At 36.7% G+C, this 18,690-nt stretch overlaps 2 protein-coding genes across 2 annotated transcripts; both read right to left on the bottom strand.

Annotated features, from left to right (window-relative positions):
- Positions 1 to 327: 327 nt before the first annotated feature.
- LOC118349049 lies at positions 328 to 5,266 on the bottom strand. Its single transcript, XM_035692515.1, has 4 exons — positions 5,002 to 5,266; positions 4,841 to 4,912; positions 851 to 1,047; positions 328 to 757 (listed from the first exon to the last, which is right to left on the bottom strand). Exons 3-4 carry the CDS (start codon positions 998 to 1,000, stop codon positions 476 to 478), a joined length of 432 nt encoding a protein of 143 aa, XP_035548408.1. The 5' UTR covers positions 1,001 to 1,047; positions 4,841 to 4,912; positions 5,002 to 5,266; the 3' UTR covers positions 328 to 475.
- Positions 5,267 to 15,472: 10,206 nt separating this feature from the next.
- On the bottom strand, positions 15,473 to 17,390 carry LOC108986176 (galactinol synthase 2-like). Its single transcript, XM_018958697.2, has 4 exons — positions 16,995 to 17,390; positions 16,550 to 16,870; positions 16,171 to 16,308; positions 15,473 to 16,010 (listed from the first exon to the last, which is right to left on the bottom strand). Exons 1-4 carry the CDS (start codon positions 17,313 to 17,315, stop codon positions 15,783 to 15,785), a joined length of 1,008 nt encoding a protein of 335 aa, XP_018814242.1. The 5' UTR covers positions 17,316 to 17,390; the 3' UTR covers positions 15,473 to 15,782.
- Between the last annotated feature and the right edge of the window lie 1,300 nt (positions 17,391 to 18,690).

Below are 18,690 nucleotides of genomic sequence, written 5' to 3'. Positions count from 1 at the left end.
CCCAGACCATTACCTTTTGTGGGTGTATCGTTAGCAACCAAAGAAGGAAGCAGAAGAAATGGGTGGATTTTATTTTACAATTCACTCAAAGTTTACTTTATTATTAACTTATTAGTGTTGGCCTGATTTGAAAGTATGTCTGGACCTATATTCACCAAACCGTATGCCTTAACTTGAAGGCAGGTTCGTGGGTACCAGCAAAGGCGTAATGTGCTTCGGTTTTCCATACATCTTACCCGCAGCAAATACTCATGATTCTATGCCAACCGTAGCTTTAATACTCATGTGCTTCAGTTGAACAAAGAATTATGCTCTGTACCAACTACATAAGAAAAAAATGGCTATGCCAACTACACGCAAAACAAAGTGAACTTCATATACATATAAGCTGTCATAATTATATTCATAGATAATATATCATACATGTTAGGATTCCATCAGTCTTTTTTCATTTCTAACCACTCGGCATCTACATTCAGAACCAACCAAAAACAATTACAACTGATACAATCCAATAGAGACACAACAAAATACGTACAACCCTATTCTCTACTATCCTTTTATGAAGGTCGTCATCTTGTTTCTGCAGCGTTTTCTCTCTCTCTAATAGTTTGTCCTCTTTTTTTTGAGCTTCATACTCACGCAACAACAAAGCATCCTCCCTCTTCCGAATTTCATTCTCTCTTGTCAGGTACTTCTCAGATATTACTGATTGAAGTATATCTGCCCAAATGAAGAATTGGCATCTTGTTTCTCCCTGTGTATAATTCAAGAATTTCATATTTAATTACAAGAGAGAATTTTGGTACATGCATTCAACTGCAATACAAAAAAGAGGCAAATTATTTACCGTTCCATAAGTCGGACAAGCATAAAATTTCCTTCCAGGATTTTTGTGGGTGTGGGAGATCTTTAATGGCGCTTTCAAACCACACCAACAACTCGGTGATTCCATTTCAATATCATTAACTACACATGATGACGCTTGACTCGATGCCATAGTCGGTCTACGTGATGAAAGAGAGATGACTACTTTTAAGTGCAACACTGAGATAACAAAGTGCAGACATTATAGGGGAATGCTAACAACAAATCTAGGTGCTTCTAATGTTGGACATTATTATTTTTTTCAAACCAAGTATAATCCTATCTAAAAGCAGTTAAGATGCATGTTAATATGCTAACAAGATTCTATGTTTCTGTCTGCATCTATTGTGCATCTATTGTTTGACATTAATTGATTTTTTAACCAACCAAGTATAAATCTATCTAAAAGCTAACAAGATGCATGACTCTTGTTTATTAAAAAGACAGAAAGCCAGAAATTGAAGAGGTATTCAAAGTTAGAATTTCTTAGGTTATTGAGAGTCATGAGTGCAGTTTCTGATCTTTGCCATTAAACATTTTTTAGTTAATGTATCCCCAGCCATGCGAAGTAGACATTTTTACACTTTAATGAAGTAGACCTCCTATAATTTTTATTCTTTTTTTCTTCTATTTCTGTTGTTAGAGTAAATTTTAATTTTTTGGTATTTTTGTCTCCAAAAGTCGCCTGGGAGCCAACAGCTTCATCTCTGGAAGCTTCAACATGACCATAACAGTTTTGTGATACTCACATCACGCAAGACCAACTCAGACTCTAAACTGTTTGATGGAAGACCAACTTATTTCTGTTGTCACGCAATATATCAACATGACCATACCAGACTCTAAACTGGTATTAGCAAAATGGTTTCCACACCCCATGCCTTCCTTTCCAGAAAAAAGTTCACCATCTAAAGACCAACTCAGATACTGTGTAATTTACTAAGCAATGCAGTTAAATTTACTTCTGAGGGGCATGTAACCATTCGAGCTTGGGTTAGGAAACCCGGTTTGCAGAATTCAATCAATGCTTCTAAACAGAACTGCTTGCCTTGCTTTTTATACAAGAGCAGTCAAGCATATAATGACTTTGAAGTGGTGGATACAGCCCAACATGATCCAAATACTATGGACTTTGTATTTGAGGTGGATGATACAGGTAAAGGAATTCCAAAAGATAACGTGCATAACATAACTGTATTTTTGTTCTTGATAACAGAACTCATTTGATATTTATAATTACTGTGATCACTGAAAACACAAAACAAACATGGATGCTATCACTGAAAACACAAAACAGATTGAAAACACAAGAGACAGTCATGGTTTCGATTGTGCTAAGGTACTCAATATCAAACCAGAACGTATATTCAAATAAGCCTATATTCAAACCAGTCTATATTCAAATAAGCCTATATTCAAATAAGCCTATATTCAAACCATCCTCTCCAACCAGAACGTATATTCAAACCATCAACAAAGGTAAATCAGCCTATATTCAAACTTATGTAAAATCATCAACATAGGCACCAGAAGCCAAAACATCCAAGGAGAATGCTGCTGCTAAAAGTATGCTAGAAGAGGGTTTACGATTCCATCTGCAAGAGACTGTCATTCTAATAGCAGCAAATGTGTGTGATGGTTCCTATAAGGCTGGTTGTGATGTATTTATCAGATATGATACTTCTTTATAGACTTCCATATGCAAATGCAATTTAACAGCTCTATAATAGTGAAGCCAGAAAACTTTGCTATTTCTTCCAATTCTCAGAGAAAAGGCTTTCCAAAGCACACAAAGATCAAAGGAAAACTATCTAGTGTAACAAGCATGATAGCCAACCCCATCTCAGCCCACTGAAACACTATTTTAAATATCTTAAAGCTGCTATTCCTTCCCAGGACGTAGATGGATGGTAGAAATATAATATTGGATTGACTGGGATGGACTTTGAATGTCTTAGAGTTTGTTGTGTTGGATGAGCTCATGGAACAGGTGCACCGAGTTGTAAACAAGTTGGAATTTAAGCATAGGTGCTCGAACTCGACTCAACTATACTGTTTAAGAGCTAGAATCTGAGTCATTTATTTATTTATTTTACCAAGCTCGAACTCAATTGAACCAATGTATTTCAATTGAGTTAATTTCAAATCAACACACAATCTAAACCGTGTAAACCAAAGAGACTAAGCAACGAATACCTAATACGCAGAAGCGTGTAAACCATTGAAGCAAAAAATACCCAGAACAAATACACACAATGTTCTTTTCATGCGGTGTACAAATACCCAGAACAAGTTTGATGAGGAAATATATGGATATGCGGTGGTGTACCTACCACAACCAGAGGCACGATTCGACGCCGAGGAGTGGGCAGCTTCTGGCCAATCTGACGATGGAGTTGGGACTGCGTAGCGGAGGAGAGCAGCCGATTTCAGGATCTGAGGGAAGAAGAAGGCAGAGACGTGAGAGACAGAGGGAAGAAGAGAAGAAAGAAGAGGCGCGGGAGACAAAGAGGGAAGAAGAAGAAAGAAAGAAATTGCGGGAGAGGAGCCGAAAACAATAAACAATTCATTTAGATTTGGAACAGTTCTTTTCATCTTTGAAAAGAAAGATAAAATTACTGTAGATCAAATTTAATATGAAATGGGTTTGAAGAAGCCGATGTCAGTTATTTATAAAATTATCTAAATTTGAAGATAAAAAGCATTTTGAAGAAACGGATGCCCGAACTTCATATAATGGAACATCTTGCTGCTGCTATTCATGATATGCAAGTTTTATGGCATTGTTAATGATAATGAGAGTGGTCCCAAGTGGTGATGGACAATTTGTTCACTTCACTTCACTTCACTTTCCATGTGCACCCAACTTTTGTAAAAACAAAAAAAAAAAAAACCCCTTGGGAATTCACAGCAAGTTGTTATGCATGAACAATTCGGAATGAGAGCCTACAACCGAGATTCTACAAAGCAAAGCAAAGCACAAGCTCAGTTTGTAACTTATTGATCACTTTCTGGCTTAGGATTGTTGTTCAAGTTCTTCACTTCAATTATTGTGGTAAAGAAAAGGGAAGGTTAGTCAATTTCTTATTCTAATAAAGTTTCTAATTTAAAAATCCTAGCAATGACCAACTCACATCTATTTTAGCTCACATATTCAAGTTCCTCATCTACTTTGAAGTTTCAAATGCTAACACAATTGAGACGCAGAGCACCCCCATACAAATTGGGTATTCTAACACTCCCCTTGATCTACTATGTTGTTCATGCATCAAGAAGAATGAAAAGAACAAAGAAAAACCTATATGGAATTATACATATTTCAAAACGGGCACTATAACATTGCTCCTGTACAAGCATGTGTTGAAGAGATGTTGACAAGGCATATAAATCCAAACAGCTTATACTTAATGTGAAGAAGTGTCTAAGATGCCAATTTAGAAAGAAGAACCATTTCGAAAATCTGAGCACGTCATTATTAGTGCTCCATCTAAGGAGAATATCAATTCTCTGTGACGGCCATGATTTATGTTGTTTTAAAATCTAACATGCCAAGTTATCCAAGCCACTATCAAGCACATTAGCTTCTCTGGCATAAACTATTTTGGCAAATTGTTGCTAACTGTATGCTTATATATTATTTTACATTCAACATTTAACATAGTTCATAACAGAGAGCTTTTACAAAAACAAAATGTAATTTACAATGGATGTTTCCTAATTTCTAAAGGGTTTTTTATTTGGAGTCCAAAAAAGTTTTCAGTCATCGGCTTTTGCTTTTGTGCATTGTACCATAGAAATTATACATGGCCATTAACATTTTAATTCAGACGCAGAGCATAAAAAAAATCCAGAATTTAATGTGTAAACATGTGCGACAATTCAGAGTCCCATTAAAGTGTGTCTCCATAAAAAAATGCAGCAATTCTGAGCGAACAAAGGTAGACATTTCAAACGAATTGCAAAAAAAAATTACCTTTCACGGAGATTTCTTCAAACTTAAGGGGCTGAGGGAGATGGGTCTTCAGCTGAATCGGTCCGCGTGTACCTAACAAAGAATGCAGAAACTCTGAGAGAGACAGACGCAGCATTGACACAAAGGTAGACATTTAAAATGAATTGGGTCAAAAAAAATACCTTCGACGAAGATTTCTTCTACTGAAGGGGGTGAGGGAGATGGGTCTTCAGCTGCTTGGGGCTGAAGGGGGGAGAGAGAAAGGGTATGAGGTTCGAGATGTCTGAGGGAGAACGAGGGTGAGAGGTCTGAGGCTCGTAGAAATTTTCTAGGGTTCGGGATTTTGGGGTTAGGGCGTCGGGGTGAGAAAGAAGGCGTGAGAGAGAAGAGTATGAGGTTCGAGATGTCTGAGGGAGAACGAGGGTGAGAGGTCTGAGGCTCGATGCATTCTTTCTAGGGTTCGGGATTTTGGGGATTTCATAGTATACCACTGATTTTGGGGTTAGGGCGTCGGGGTGAGAAGGAAGGCCTGAGAGAGAAGAGTATCAGGTTACAAGGGTCTGAGGGAGAACGAGGGTGAGAGGTCTGAGGCTCGTAGACGATTCAAATCGTTGTGCCAATGTCAATGTCACTCTGAGGGAGAAGAGGGACGGAGAGGGAGGGAGATGCGCGAGTCACTCTGAGGGAGAATAGGGAGAGTAAGCAGCTCGGGATAGCAAAGAACCGTGACATTGGCAAGAACCGGGTTCGGCCACGTCAGGAGTGTGCCGTGCGGTTAGAGAACCGGGGGTTGAATAGAGTTTTCGGGAAAATAATAGGACCCACAGCTTCTAATACCTGGAAAAGGAAAAGGAAATTTTCAATGTAGTTTTTGAAATGAATGCCACTAAATATTTTTGAGTCCTATTAAATTAAATAGATATAGCCAAAAGAAATGGTGGTAATTTCACGTATTAGATTCTAGGAGAACAACATGAACCAAAAAGGGACATGTATTGTAACAACCAGGATGATTGGATAAAACAGACTGATGCCAACATGAAAACAGGACTATTTAGATCTGGTTGAAAACTGAAATCCTCTTCTAAGATGATGATAATTGTTTAGACAATCTCAATTTAGGCAAATGTACAATGTTAATTTCTCAGTTCATGTTAAAATAAATTTAGATTTCCAAGCTTTAGAAGGGAAATAAGAATGGCAACAAATTATAAAAAGGATGCCTAGGAAAAACAACAGACGTGTGTGAAAAATTTAAAATTTCTAGTTTGTTACCTGAAAAATAATCTTAATGAATCTTCGAGAAGAAGAAGTAGTATCCTCCGATCTGTTAAGCATATATACGCTAAAACATATACACCCATATTATATAAGCTGATTCATCGATCTCGTAATTACTAGATGGTCATCATCATGACATGAATATTGCTTAAAAGTTTTCAGAAAACATGCACCAATTCTTGATGGATAATCAGTACTGCTTGCTTGTTTAAATGCTGAAGCAGCAAACAACTACTTTATAAACAAGAAGAAGGAAAGAAGAAGGAAAACAAAAGACAAAACCATTAGGCCATGACGTCATATATAATTGGACAAGCATCAATGATATCATACCATTAGGCCATGATGCCGCATCATGTATATATAGCTTAGCTTAGGCTTATAATTATTGTCATATTAAACTTTGAATGAAACCTGATTAGAATGAATAGTCTAAGTGGCCTTTATATATTGCCTCGATCATACATATATGTATATATATAATACATACATACATATATATATATATATATATATATATATATATGTATTATATATATATATAGATCCTTCATCGATCAAGAGTACTTAAACTCAATAATTAAAAATTTAAAACTAACTAATCCCAATTCTTGGTAATAAGTACCTTGTGGAAATTACCTTTTTATTTATTTTTAATTTGACAATATTTGCCATTTACAAACTTAGGGTTTGTAGTAAAAACTAGACTTAACTTGTACGCACTGTAGAAGGATATGATTGAAATACTGGAGATAAGAGAAATGCTTAGCATGCAAATGAGTTACTATGCACACTGCACACTAGTGTTGTACATAAATAGATATATTAAGTATTATAAACACTGATTTATTGTTCATGTTCTTATTTCTATCATTTTTTTTTTATCAATTCTATATATGTGTGTGCAAGAAATGGTGCAAGATGATTTTATTTATCTGCTATGGCTACGAGGATGATTTTTCTCCGTCTTAAATGAGTTGATGCCTTTTAATATAGCTTAGTTATTTTTTAAACTAATTTTTTGCTTCTAATTTATTTTTTCAACTTCTTTGATTATGATATGGATCCTAGACCTAGTGGAGGCAATCGTCCACAAGGGGATGTGACAAATACCAATGTTACAACTCCTACACCGGTGGGTACTTCCACCCCTAGAGCCACATCTAGGGCAGTTATATCTAGAGCAGCGGCATCTAGAGCAGCTATATTTTGTGCGAGTAGTTGACTCCCACTCCCAGTAGATATAGATGATGTGGATATATTCAACGAAGAGTATGAGATGCCCTTTGACCAAGATCAACCACCACAACCTTCTAAGAAAAGGTCGTGGACATGAGAGTATTTCACCAAAATTCCTGGTGATATTGCGAAGCCGGTAGCAAGATGCCATACTGTGGGCAACTTTGTGGATGCCATTCGAAGAAGCAATGAACCAGTGTGTTAATAGCACATCTAAATGGTTGCCAACGATATAAGATCGCGAAGGGATTGGCCGCCACTGATCAGACCAACCTCAATTACCAAACTTCTATAGCCACTGATGGTACACAGACTAAGAAATTGGTCATCCCTTAATATAGTGAAAAAATGTTGAGAGACATGCTTGCAGAGATGATAATTACTGATGAGATGCCCTTTACCACAATTGAGAAAATAGGCTTTCGAAAGTTTCTAAACTTTGTTGAGCCCCGATTTCCCATTCCATCACGGTATATGGTGATGCAAGATTGTATGAAAAGGCATACGAAGGACAAGGCGGAGATGAGGAAGATCTTTATTACCATTGGCTAGATAGTGTTGTTTACGATTGACACATGGACGTCCATACAGAATGTCTGCTACATGTGTATCACAGCACACTAAATTGACAGTAAGTGAATTTTGCATAAAAGAATTATTGGCTTCAAAGAAATTGTGGATCATAAAGTTGCACCCATTGGGGTGAAGATGGATGATTGTTTAAAGGTCTGGAGAATTCGAAAAGTGCTGTGTATTACAGTTGACAATGCCAATACCAATGAAACAATAATTGATTGGTTTAAGCGGAACATGACGATGAAAGATGATGTCATTCGGGCCGACAAGTTTATTCATGTTCGATGCTATGCTCATATCATCAACCTCATAGTTGTTGAGGGGTTAAAAGAGATTGATGATTCCATTACCCGAGTCTGCAACATTGTGCGATATGTGAGGGGTTCCTCCCAAAGGCTTGCCAAGTTTAAGACAATAGTAGAAGATCTTAAAATTGAATGTTCTAGTATGTTGTGCTTGGACGCTTCGACTCGATGGAACTCTACATACATAATGTTGGATGTGGCACAGAAGTACCAAAAAGAGTTCGAGCGGATGGAGGTCAAGGATGGGGGCTTGGGGTATGCTTTGTTGGAGCCAGCAGGACAGGGGCTCGGTGCGCCGGACGCACATAATTGGACCAGTGTGAGGTACTTTGTTGAATTTTTAAAATTTTTTTATGACATAACCATACGGATATCCGGATCCAAATATACTACTGCGAACATGTACTTTACCGAGCTCTAGGAGCTTCACTTCCACTTGAAAAATAGTTGTACTGACTCTAGGAGATTGTTATCTGCTATGGCTACGTGGATGAATACCAAATATGATAAATATTGGGAGAATATTGAGAAGATAAATAGATTACTATTTGTGGCTATGATCCTTGACCTCCGATATAAGTTGGCCGTTCTAGAACTTTGGGTAAATTCTGTCTTCAGGGCAGTGAACATTGCAAAGTTTATTAGAGTGCTAGAAAGTGATATTGATGACCTATATAGCCACTGCACCAATAGTTGTCAGCCTTCATCCGCAGTTGGTAGCTCCTCACATTCGAGGCCGACGGGGTCAACAGCTTCCTTAGGTGATACTGACCCATCTGTAAGGGTTACATGCCATGATATTATGTAGCAGTATCCTCAACTCATTGCAACAAGGAATATTATGTAGTGTACATCTGAGATTGAACGATATTTTATGGAAGCTGTCGAGGCACCTAGTGCTTTATTTTAGTTATTAACTTGGTGGAAGTTTAATTCCACCAAGTATCCAGTCATTTCCCGTATCGTCCGAGATGTGCTAACTATTCCTATCACTACGGTTGCCTCAGAGTTGGTATTTAGCACTGGAGGTCATGTGTTGGATGCTTAACGAAGTTCATTGTTACCGTCAACCGTAGATGCCCTCAGTTGCACACAGAATTGGATAAGTGAAACGCTCATTGGACTAGATACCGTTGGCGTTGATGCCGAGAGCTATAGGTTTGAATCGGTTAACTTTATATGCTTTTAAATGATTATTTAATTATTTTTAATGTTTCTAACTTCTATTTTTTATTATTTTATAGACCTAATTGTGAACCCTAACATAATTGTCAATGACTGAGAGTCTGAGACGGATGCCCCTTGAGAGGTGGGATGAAGTTGAGAGAACCCTATTTATTGGTAAGAATCAAATTCTACTTTTACCGTGTTCGATTTTTTATTATCAATTTTTTTTATTTATTGATTGCAGTTTTCTATCTTCATTTCAGGCATGACCAATGGACCATTGAGATTTGAATGAGATCCGTATTTAATATTTATGTAGTTATCTTTCAAGGCTAAGTTAATATTGTTATTACGTTACAAATGAGACTGTTATAACTTATGACTACATCATACATGTTATTTAGTTTTTAAACTATTGTATTTAAGCTTTTTTTTTTCTTTTCAGTATTTTTTTTTTACAGGTTTAGACTTGGGCTTTGATGATCATATTTATATAATTATATTTATGTAGTTACATTACATTTTGCTCGATCCGAGCAAAGACTGAAACAAGGACCCACCACATGATACTCTTATTAGTCTTATATTTATTTTTAGATCAAGTCATAGACACACCTACCTCTGTTAATAGTGCTATGTAATGTAATGGGTCAAATTAATTTTTGCATATAATTGATTTAACAAAAGAAATTGTTCACATTATTATATTAATATATTTGGAGACAATATTACAAGATTGATGTTGGTTGATATTATATCATTTATCATGTCAATTAGAGATTGAACCTGATCAGACCCCCAAAAATACAAATTAATTAGAGAGCAAAAATACAAAAAACATGGGTCCCAAGATGCCTTAAATTGGTTGATTGCTCTCTCTATACTCTAATATATTATGTAATGTAAATGTAGCAGTAGGACCACTTCAACTCAATTATGAGGATTTCGACGGGAATCTACCAACCCCTTTGTTGAACCCATATTCAGAGACACAGGTATGCCATATGCATGTCATCATCTTTCCAAAAGTCAATGTTTAATATTTAAGTAGTTATATTTTTTTTTTTAGCCCAATAGACGGTCAGAGCTTCGAGCTCCGTTCAGAGTTTCGACTTTCGTTCAGAGCTCCGACCTCTGAACGGAGTCGAAATAAAAATTTTGCTCCGACCGGAGTTTGGAAACGGCAACTCTGACTTCGTCGGAGTCGAAGCTTAGCCCTAATTAGTATAACTATATATTAGTATTAGTTATAATTATTTAGTATAGCTATAATAGTATAAGTTATAGTGATTTAGTATAACTATATTAGTATTAGTATAAATATTAGTTAAAGTTATAATGATTATTGATTAGTATAACTATTGATTAGTATTTGTTATAGTGATTATAAAAGGTAAGTGCTGCAAGCGCTTGTGGAATTTCATCATGATGAGTAGACTTTTTGGGCACCCACTAGTAGATCTTGGCAATATGACCTATCATCCCACAGTATTGACACTGTTGATCACGGTATTTGTCCCTCTCTGTAGGAATCATGCAACGCTCGCTTGGTGGTGGAGGACAGCGTTGTGAGTTGGTAAAAGGACTGTTCGTGTAGCTCCGATTGGAGTCCCTGGGTTGTTGTGCCTGGAATCCACACCCATTGGATGTGAACTTATGTGAGGTTTCATGATATCCTGAGGAAGTTTGTTGGGAGCATTACTGTTGCTGACCATAGAATGCCATTTGATGGGTGAGTGATGAAGCTGGTACATCTGTATGACTAGAAAACTAGTTGCGCCTTTGATAAAATTTTGGAGTTGAGAAACCAGCGCAAAGTATGAAGGTTGTGGGGGCTTCAACATGGTAGTTGTGAGGGTCTCATATTGAGGACCAAGACTGGTAAGAAGACAATATACTTTTTCTTGGTCGGGAACAAGTTTCCCAATAGTTGCTAAACTGTCACATAGACCTTTGAATGTATGAATGTGTTCTGTAATGGTTTTGTCATCTTCTTTTCGAAGATAAGTTACTTATTGACGTAGTGTAAATTCGCGTTCTTGCGATTCTTGGGCATATGCATTTTTGAGTGCTTCCCATATTGCATGAGCTATGTCGAGGCCAACAACGAGTCCGAGAGTTTCCTTTGAGAGTGTTTGTCCTGATGATCCACCCACGAAGGAGACGATTAGACTTTCGCCAGGCTATGTAGGCATCTATTATTTGTGGAACAAAATTTTCAACATCTGTGGAATTGTTTGGATTTGGTGTGGGGTATTTGGTGGGAACGGGATTTTCATTTGTGAGATGGTCGACCAATTCTTAACTCTCTGCAAGAGCTAAGGCTTGTTCACGCCAGAAGGGATAATTAGTGGGGGTGAGTCTGAGTGTGATGAAGTTGCCAACATTGAGAGATAGAGTAGCCATGGCGGAAGAAGAGAGCGAAAGATAAAAGAAAAGAAAGAAATTATAGAAATTATGATGCGCTAATGATTAAAATTGCAGTCAGTGAAAGTAGAGATGTGACACCACAGTGTTCACAATGGCTCTTGATACCATAAAGAAAAAGATAAGAAATAGGAATTTTGAAAAGAAATGATTTTATTTCTATTAATGGCAACGTGAACACAGAGGCAATACAAATGCATGTATTGAAACATGAATGCATCATATAAAGATGGAAAAAAAACAATAAAATCTCATAAAATCTGTCGACTGATATGCTCCTTATAAATCTGGTTGACAACTTATGTGCATTCCTTATCTATTGGATCACTATCTTGGTTTGAATTAGTTGCCGTTAAAGCTCCAATATCTCTCAACATCTCTCCACTGATTGAGGTAAAATTATGAGAGTATTCAACCTTATTGCTCCAAGAATCTTGTCTATCCTTATCTCTCCATTGACTCTCACAATTGCCAAACTTGCCGAGTTATTATGTACTAATAACAAGTAAATCTATGGGTCTATTTTTATTTATTTTTATTTGTTTTTTTATTTTTTACTTTCATGGATAAACATGAAGCACATCGTATCGAAACCTGAATCACGATTGTGGGATAGAGATGATTCTTTCCTCACTTCTAGTCTATTGTGCAAATTAAGATATTAACATATTGCATGAATATTGGCATCATATGTTCCTTAATTTCACCTTTTAAGGACGTACTGCAAAATTGATTGCAATCCTTTCAAAGTGAAATAAAATGAAATACTATTATACTCCTTAAAAGGTACTTAATTTCAGTTAAAATAGCAAAAAGATTGCATATTATATATAGTACTTCCATTTAGACTTTCAACGGTTTTCCTTTCTAGTTACATGGCCTAATAATTTAAGTAATAAATGTCCTATTATTCTATATATATCTCTTAATATATATTTGTTGCCGGTTTAATTTGAAGCAAGTCAATCTCCTTAGCCAAATAATATATGCAATGAAAAGAACAGTAAAAGAAAAGAGAGAATATTAATGTACAGTTAACTAGTTAGAGATCAGACTTTAAATATATATTATATATATGGCCGTGCATGCGAACGTGTGTATAAGTTGCTTCAGCAGTACCACATGATGGAAAGAATAGATTTTACCCTGTTAGGCTTTTGACGCAAACACGAACACGCAGCGAACCAAAAACTCCCGCTCTCTCTAAAACTTTCTGATCGGATCGAGGGGGTGGGAGCTTCGGCTCCTCCCCCCCCCTCCCCCTCCCTCCCTCCCTCCCTCCCTCCCTCCTGGTTTTTCTTGTTTTTGTTTTTAGTTTTTTTATTTTTCCAGGCCAAACAAAGGGAGTATCGGCGTTCGTGATCTTTGGGGTCCATATAGTCAACACGCGCCCCACCAGGAGGTTGCCCAGCCGCCGATCTACATGTCCACCGAACACGGCCCCAACCGGAGTAGAGCGTAGCCTGCATGCGCGGGATGAAATTTTCGAGCTCCTCGGTGCGTGTCCTTCACGCGCCACTAAGGAGCTCTTCGCCGTAGCAACGCGGGGCTGCTCCCGAACCGGCGACTCTGGATCTTCCAAGATCGATCGTCGGTTTTCCCTTCCGAGGCGTTTTTTGTGCACTGTTTTTTCTTTTTTACTGTGTTTTCTCTCTGTATTTTAATTATGCATTATCTTTATTTTCAAGAAAACAAAAAAATCCAAAAACATTTGTCCATTCGGACTTAGGCCTAAAGGGTGTTGTCCCCCCTCCGCGTTGTCGGTGATGTTGGGGTTTGATTTCTCTATACTCAGTCTAGTTGGGTATGAAGTTTTATGTTTGGTTACTGTAAACTCTGTTGGGAACAGAGTTGTGCTATCTTTTAGACTTCGGTCTTTAGAGATAAGCCGTCTGGACTAGACAATGTCAGTCATAATAGTGTACTGAGATTCTATTAACGTTTGTAATTGACTTGTTATTCGAAGTCAAAGTTATATGTTCTCTTAAATGAATGGAATGAGTTCCTTTTATAAATAAAAAATAAAAAAAGCAGTACCACATGATTAATTTCTTATATCACATCGATCGAGTACATGAGATCATAATAATGCAGCAAATAATATTTTTAATTTTATTTTTTTAAAAAAGCACATAGCGGCCTCTTCAAGCTAGCTAGGCGCTGTTGCACCATTTTTTTTTTAATTTACTTTTTTTTTTAAAAAAAAAAATGCTAGTTTGTTCTTGATTTTGTCCTTAAATTTTTGACCGTTAGTGTATATTTTTTTTTTCCTTTTTTCAAAATGTTTAAACAAGTTACTACTAATATATTTGTATATATATATATATATGAGAAATTCTATTTGCAGTCCTGAAGTGGGGACTGTATGTGCAGGCACATGCTTAAATGAGAGAAAATATTATTTTAAAAGGGATAATTTTGTAATTTTATAAAAATTTAAAGTTAAAATAGCCTAGGCCTGCACATGCAGTCCCTACTTGGGGACTGTACCTAGCATTACTCTATATATATATATATATATTAATGTTTAGAAATGTTTAAAAAATATTTAAAAAGAAAAAAAATAGAACTACATTAGGGATTGCACTCCCATCGATACATGCTAGCTAGACGGCAGAATAGAAGGATACTTTGCATAATTAATCATGTCGTCCCACTCAGAGAAACGATTAAGTAGTACTTTTGTTTGTAGTAAAAACTATTAATCTAAAATCCTTTTATTGATTATAATTTTTTTACTACTTTATCTGCTCTCATGTATATTAATTGGCCGATATATATATATATATATATTTATATGATCTATCTAGTTAGAGTAGTACTTGTTTCTAAAGCTTAGTTTTCTTTACTCTTTTTCATTTGCCCCAAATAATTAAGGATAGTGGTTAACTGATCAAAATTAAGCTTACAAAGTTGCAAACAATACTTTTCCATCATCAATATATAGAGCGGTGCTACTCTACCTCTCAAAATGCACCATTTCATCTTATAGTTAGTTCAAAATTTTCTTTTTATTTTTTTCAATTTTTTATTAATATTTTTTTATCATTTGAAAACATTTTTAAAAAATATAAAAAAAAAAATATCAATACATTAATAGTCAATTTCTTAATTATTAAGTAAAAAAAATTAAAACAAAATTAAAATACATGATGTGTCAAAATGAAGAGGCAAATAGAATGACTAAAGTAGCATTTTTCTAATATATATAATTTCATGCCTGCATGCCTATATTGCCGCCTTAAGCTTTTTGTCACTGCTTAGCTAGTTAGTTGCAGTGTTATTTTGAAAACGCGCTGGGAATGGATATTTGCGGCGATTTGTAAGCGTCGGAATTAATCTTTCTCAACGATTAGAACTGAATCGTAGATGACATTTGCGGCGATAGTTCATACCATTTGGGGTGATAAATATTGCCAAGAAAGTTGATTTTTAGCGGCCATTTTTTCCTTCTGTTGGGATAGCTCAGAATGGGAGGTTTAATACCAACAAACATCTGGCGATGTGGATATCGCTAGTAAAGGTATATCACGGCAATTTCATGGCCTTATCCCAGCGAAAATGATCGCTAGGAAAGATTCTGTTTCTTGTAGTGGATCTCCTATCACAACATTACAATCAACCTCGGATATATAACAAAAAACATTATGCATATATATGCAGGGAACAAATCATGAAGGCCGTTATAAATACTATATATAAAAGCATTGCACCCAGTAATTTATTTATTTGTCAGTAGTACTTATACGTAGCTCATGCCAAAGGTTGTTAATAAGCACAACCTTTATATGTATGGCATACAATAAGAGTACTGTAGCTTAGTTTCTACGTACCCTACGTACAGAACTACTTGTCATTAATTAATACATAAAAATTAAGTTTGCAGGCCGCGCGCATGCATGCATGCTGTATATATAATATTGTAGAGACGACGCGCGCGCGATAGTACATTAACGTCTAAAATATAATTAAGCAGCGGATGGAACAATCCCATGTCCAACCACATGCTGATTATCGGCCTGATCTGATAGAGCCTGGATGACTCGCTCATTATCAGCTGCGGCGAAGTTGGACAAAGCATTCTTGTAATCCAAAGTCTCGTCCTCGTAAATATCCCACCATTTCTTCACCAGCATCTTTATGTCTTCCCTCTCCATGTTTTCTTCTTTCCCTGTGTACCTCCAAGGCTTCGCCCCCTTAATTTACCATAAACATGCAGCATGGATACAAAGAAAAAAGATTATTAACACCATCGAAATAAAAGCAATATCTAATATATAATTAATATCTTTAAAGACACTATATATTATAAGCTGATATAGTCAAATATATATAATTATACACGCGCGTACGTACCGCAGCACAATAGTGGACAACCTTTACTTTGTCGATCATGTCCACATTTTCGGGGTGACGCCACAGCATGGCTGAAACAAGGTTGTATGTGGGAGGAATAGGCTTATATATATCCCTGAAGTACATGTTCAGGAAGTCCTGCACAACATTATAACCCAAAAAATATGATTTCATCTCTATGACTTGGAGAGGAAACAAATTAAGAAAATATTAGGTTCATTTCTCATGACCAAGAAACATAAAAGTACACTAGTTCTATTTGGTACCGGCCGGTACTAAATATAGGAAGAATATGTACGTACGTTTTCCCGAAAATGAAGACAAGATTATTATACAAGCTGCTAGTCAACCCACCCGGCCCTGAATTAATTAAATTTACCTGCTCTGCAAATGAAGTGGGAGGGGTGATTTTGAGAGTGTCCAAGAGATCTCGGTAAGTTGAAAGGTTAGGCTCATAGACGAACATGCCGGCATTGAAGTAGGTAGGAGGAGGCGAGCCCAACTCAGCAGGCCACTGCACCTTTTCAGGGCATTGCTGACAGTACCCAATCTGATACTGAGGAGAACTGCTCCATGTCTTCTCACAGAAGCAGTCCATCACAGCATAAAACTGGCCATCCGGCAACTCAAAGAGGTGATCAATATTATCAAACACTTGTATATCACCGTCCAGGTAGATCATCTTCTCATACTCCACAAACTACGAACAAGTCATGATCAAAATATTACAGTTCATGAGTAATTAATAACACTAACTTTTTATTGCCAATAAAAAGGGTCTTTAATATAAACAAAGGTGATGAAAGAGGCGAGCAAAAGATTACCTCCCAAATACGAAGTTTAGAGTAGTTGATGACATAGTAAGCCATAGCATATGCAGTCTGGAGATCGTCGGGAGGGTTCAGGGGCTCGATCTCCCGTACAATACATCCCTGAGAATGAAGAATCTCACGGTGCTCGGCAGGCACGTCGGGCAAAATGGCCACCACAAGAGGGTAGGCTGATTTAGCCTTCCGAAGACCTTTGGCCAAACCAACCACCCCTTTCACGTAGTCTCCATTGCCCGCCAAGAACGTCACGTATGCCTTTCTTGCTATAGCCATATTATTATCATTCAAAGGCTCGGTTATTGCTTGAGGCGCCATCCTCTCTTGGTTTCAGAGAAGTTGAAAGAGAGATCAAAGAAGTAGTACTGGGTATTGATCGTTCGAAGATGTTGTGAAGATAATTGGTGTATGGCTCTCTCTATATATAAATAAGCATTCAATGGTGTTGAGAATGTAATGAATATTACTAGGTACTGCTGAAGATTATGATTCTTATTTCGAAATCTGCACATGGCATGCTGTGATTGGATTGTAGAATGTGACTCATTTTTTTGGTAGTGATGCAACGGGTCTGATTAGGTCCATGCATGCATTATTAAGATCATCGAAGCCGGTCTTCTGGATTGGTAAGTTGTCAAGGAAAAGAAGAATATTTTTAGAAGTTGTTAATAAAGAAAAAGGAACTGGCCGGTTCTTTGGAAGTACATACCATAGCTACGTGCACAAGACGGAATGTAAATATCTAATATATAATTAGTACTCCAGGCTAATCGCGCACATATTCACCTTCCTTTTTCTTGCTCTCTTGGTCAGAGAATATTATCTGTATCGTTGATAGAAGATATTTATAGATTCCGCAGTCTAACTATTCGACCCATAAATAAAAATCTCCCTCATTCTTGAAATCGGAATCTAAACCACATTAAGACTATTAATGTACCATATTGCGGATTCCATCTTTAATTACTCTGAGGAAATCAATCTAAATCGTTTGAAATTTGAGCAAAATACGCGTAGTTAATCTATACAGATTAACATATATACTCACAATTGAAGTACTACAGTGCATGGCCGCATGCATCAGCATTGTTTACTTCGTACCCGATTGGATTAAGAGATGAGTTGAGATGGTTTTAGATGAGTTGAATAAAATATTATTAAAATATTATTTTTTAATATTATTATTATTTTTAGATTTGAAAAAATTTGAATTGTTTATTATATTTTATATGAGAATTTAAAAAAATTGTAATGATGAGATGAAATGAATTGAAATGAGTTGAGGAGAGTTTCTAATCCAAACATGAGTAGTACTAGGGGTGTAACCGGTCCGGTCTGGTCCGGTTCGGTCCTGTTTTGGATAAAATCTAAGACCGAACCGGTATGTACCGGTTTTGTATTTTTCAAAACCGATTACGCACCGGTTACCCTCCTAAACCGGTACTTCCGGTTTTACCGGCTTTCGGTCCAGTCCAGTCCAATTTTCCGGTTTTCCTTTCCTGTGTTCATCATCATTTGATCATGAATACGTGCATGTTCTCCTCCTATGGGTTCAAAGCTATATATTTTTCTTAGGTGACTACTACTCCTTTCATATGCATGCGCATTTGGACGAATGATCATCATCTGGCTCAAATTCAGGGAATATCGCTTCACCTATGGCACTTTCGATCGGATTCCTCCCAACCGCAAG

This window comes from Juglans regia, chromosome 7 (assembly GCF_001411555.2).
Source record: "Juglans regia cultivar Chandler chromosome 7, Walnut 2.0, whole genome shotgun sequence".
NCBI classification, from domain to species: domain Eukaryota; kingdom Viridiplantae; phylum Streptophyta; class Magnoliopsida; order Fagales; family Juglandaceae; genus Juglans; species Juglans regia.
This window is presented reverse-complemented; position numbering and strand designations above follow the sequence as displayed.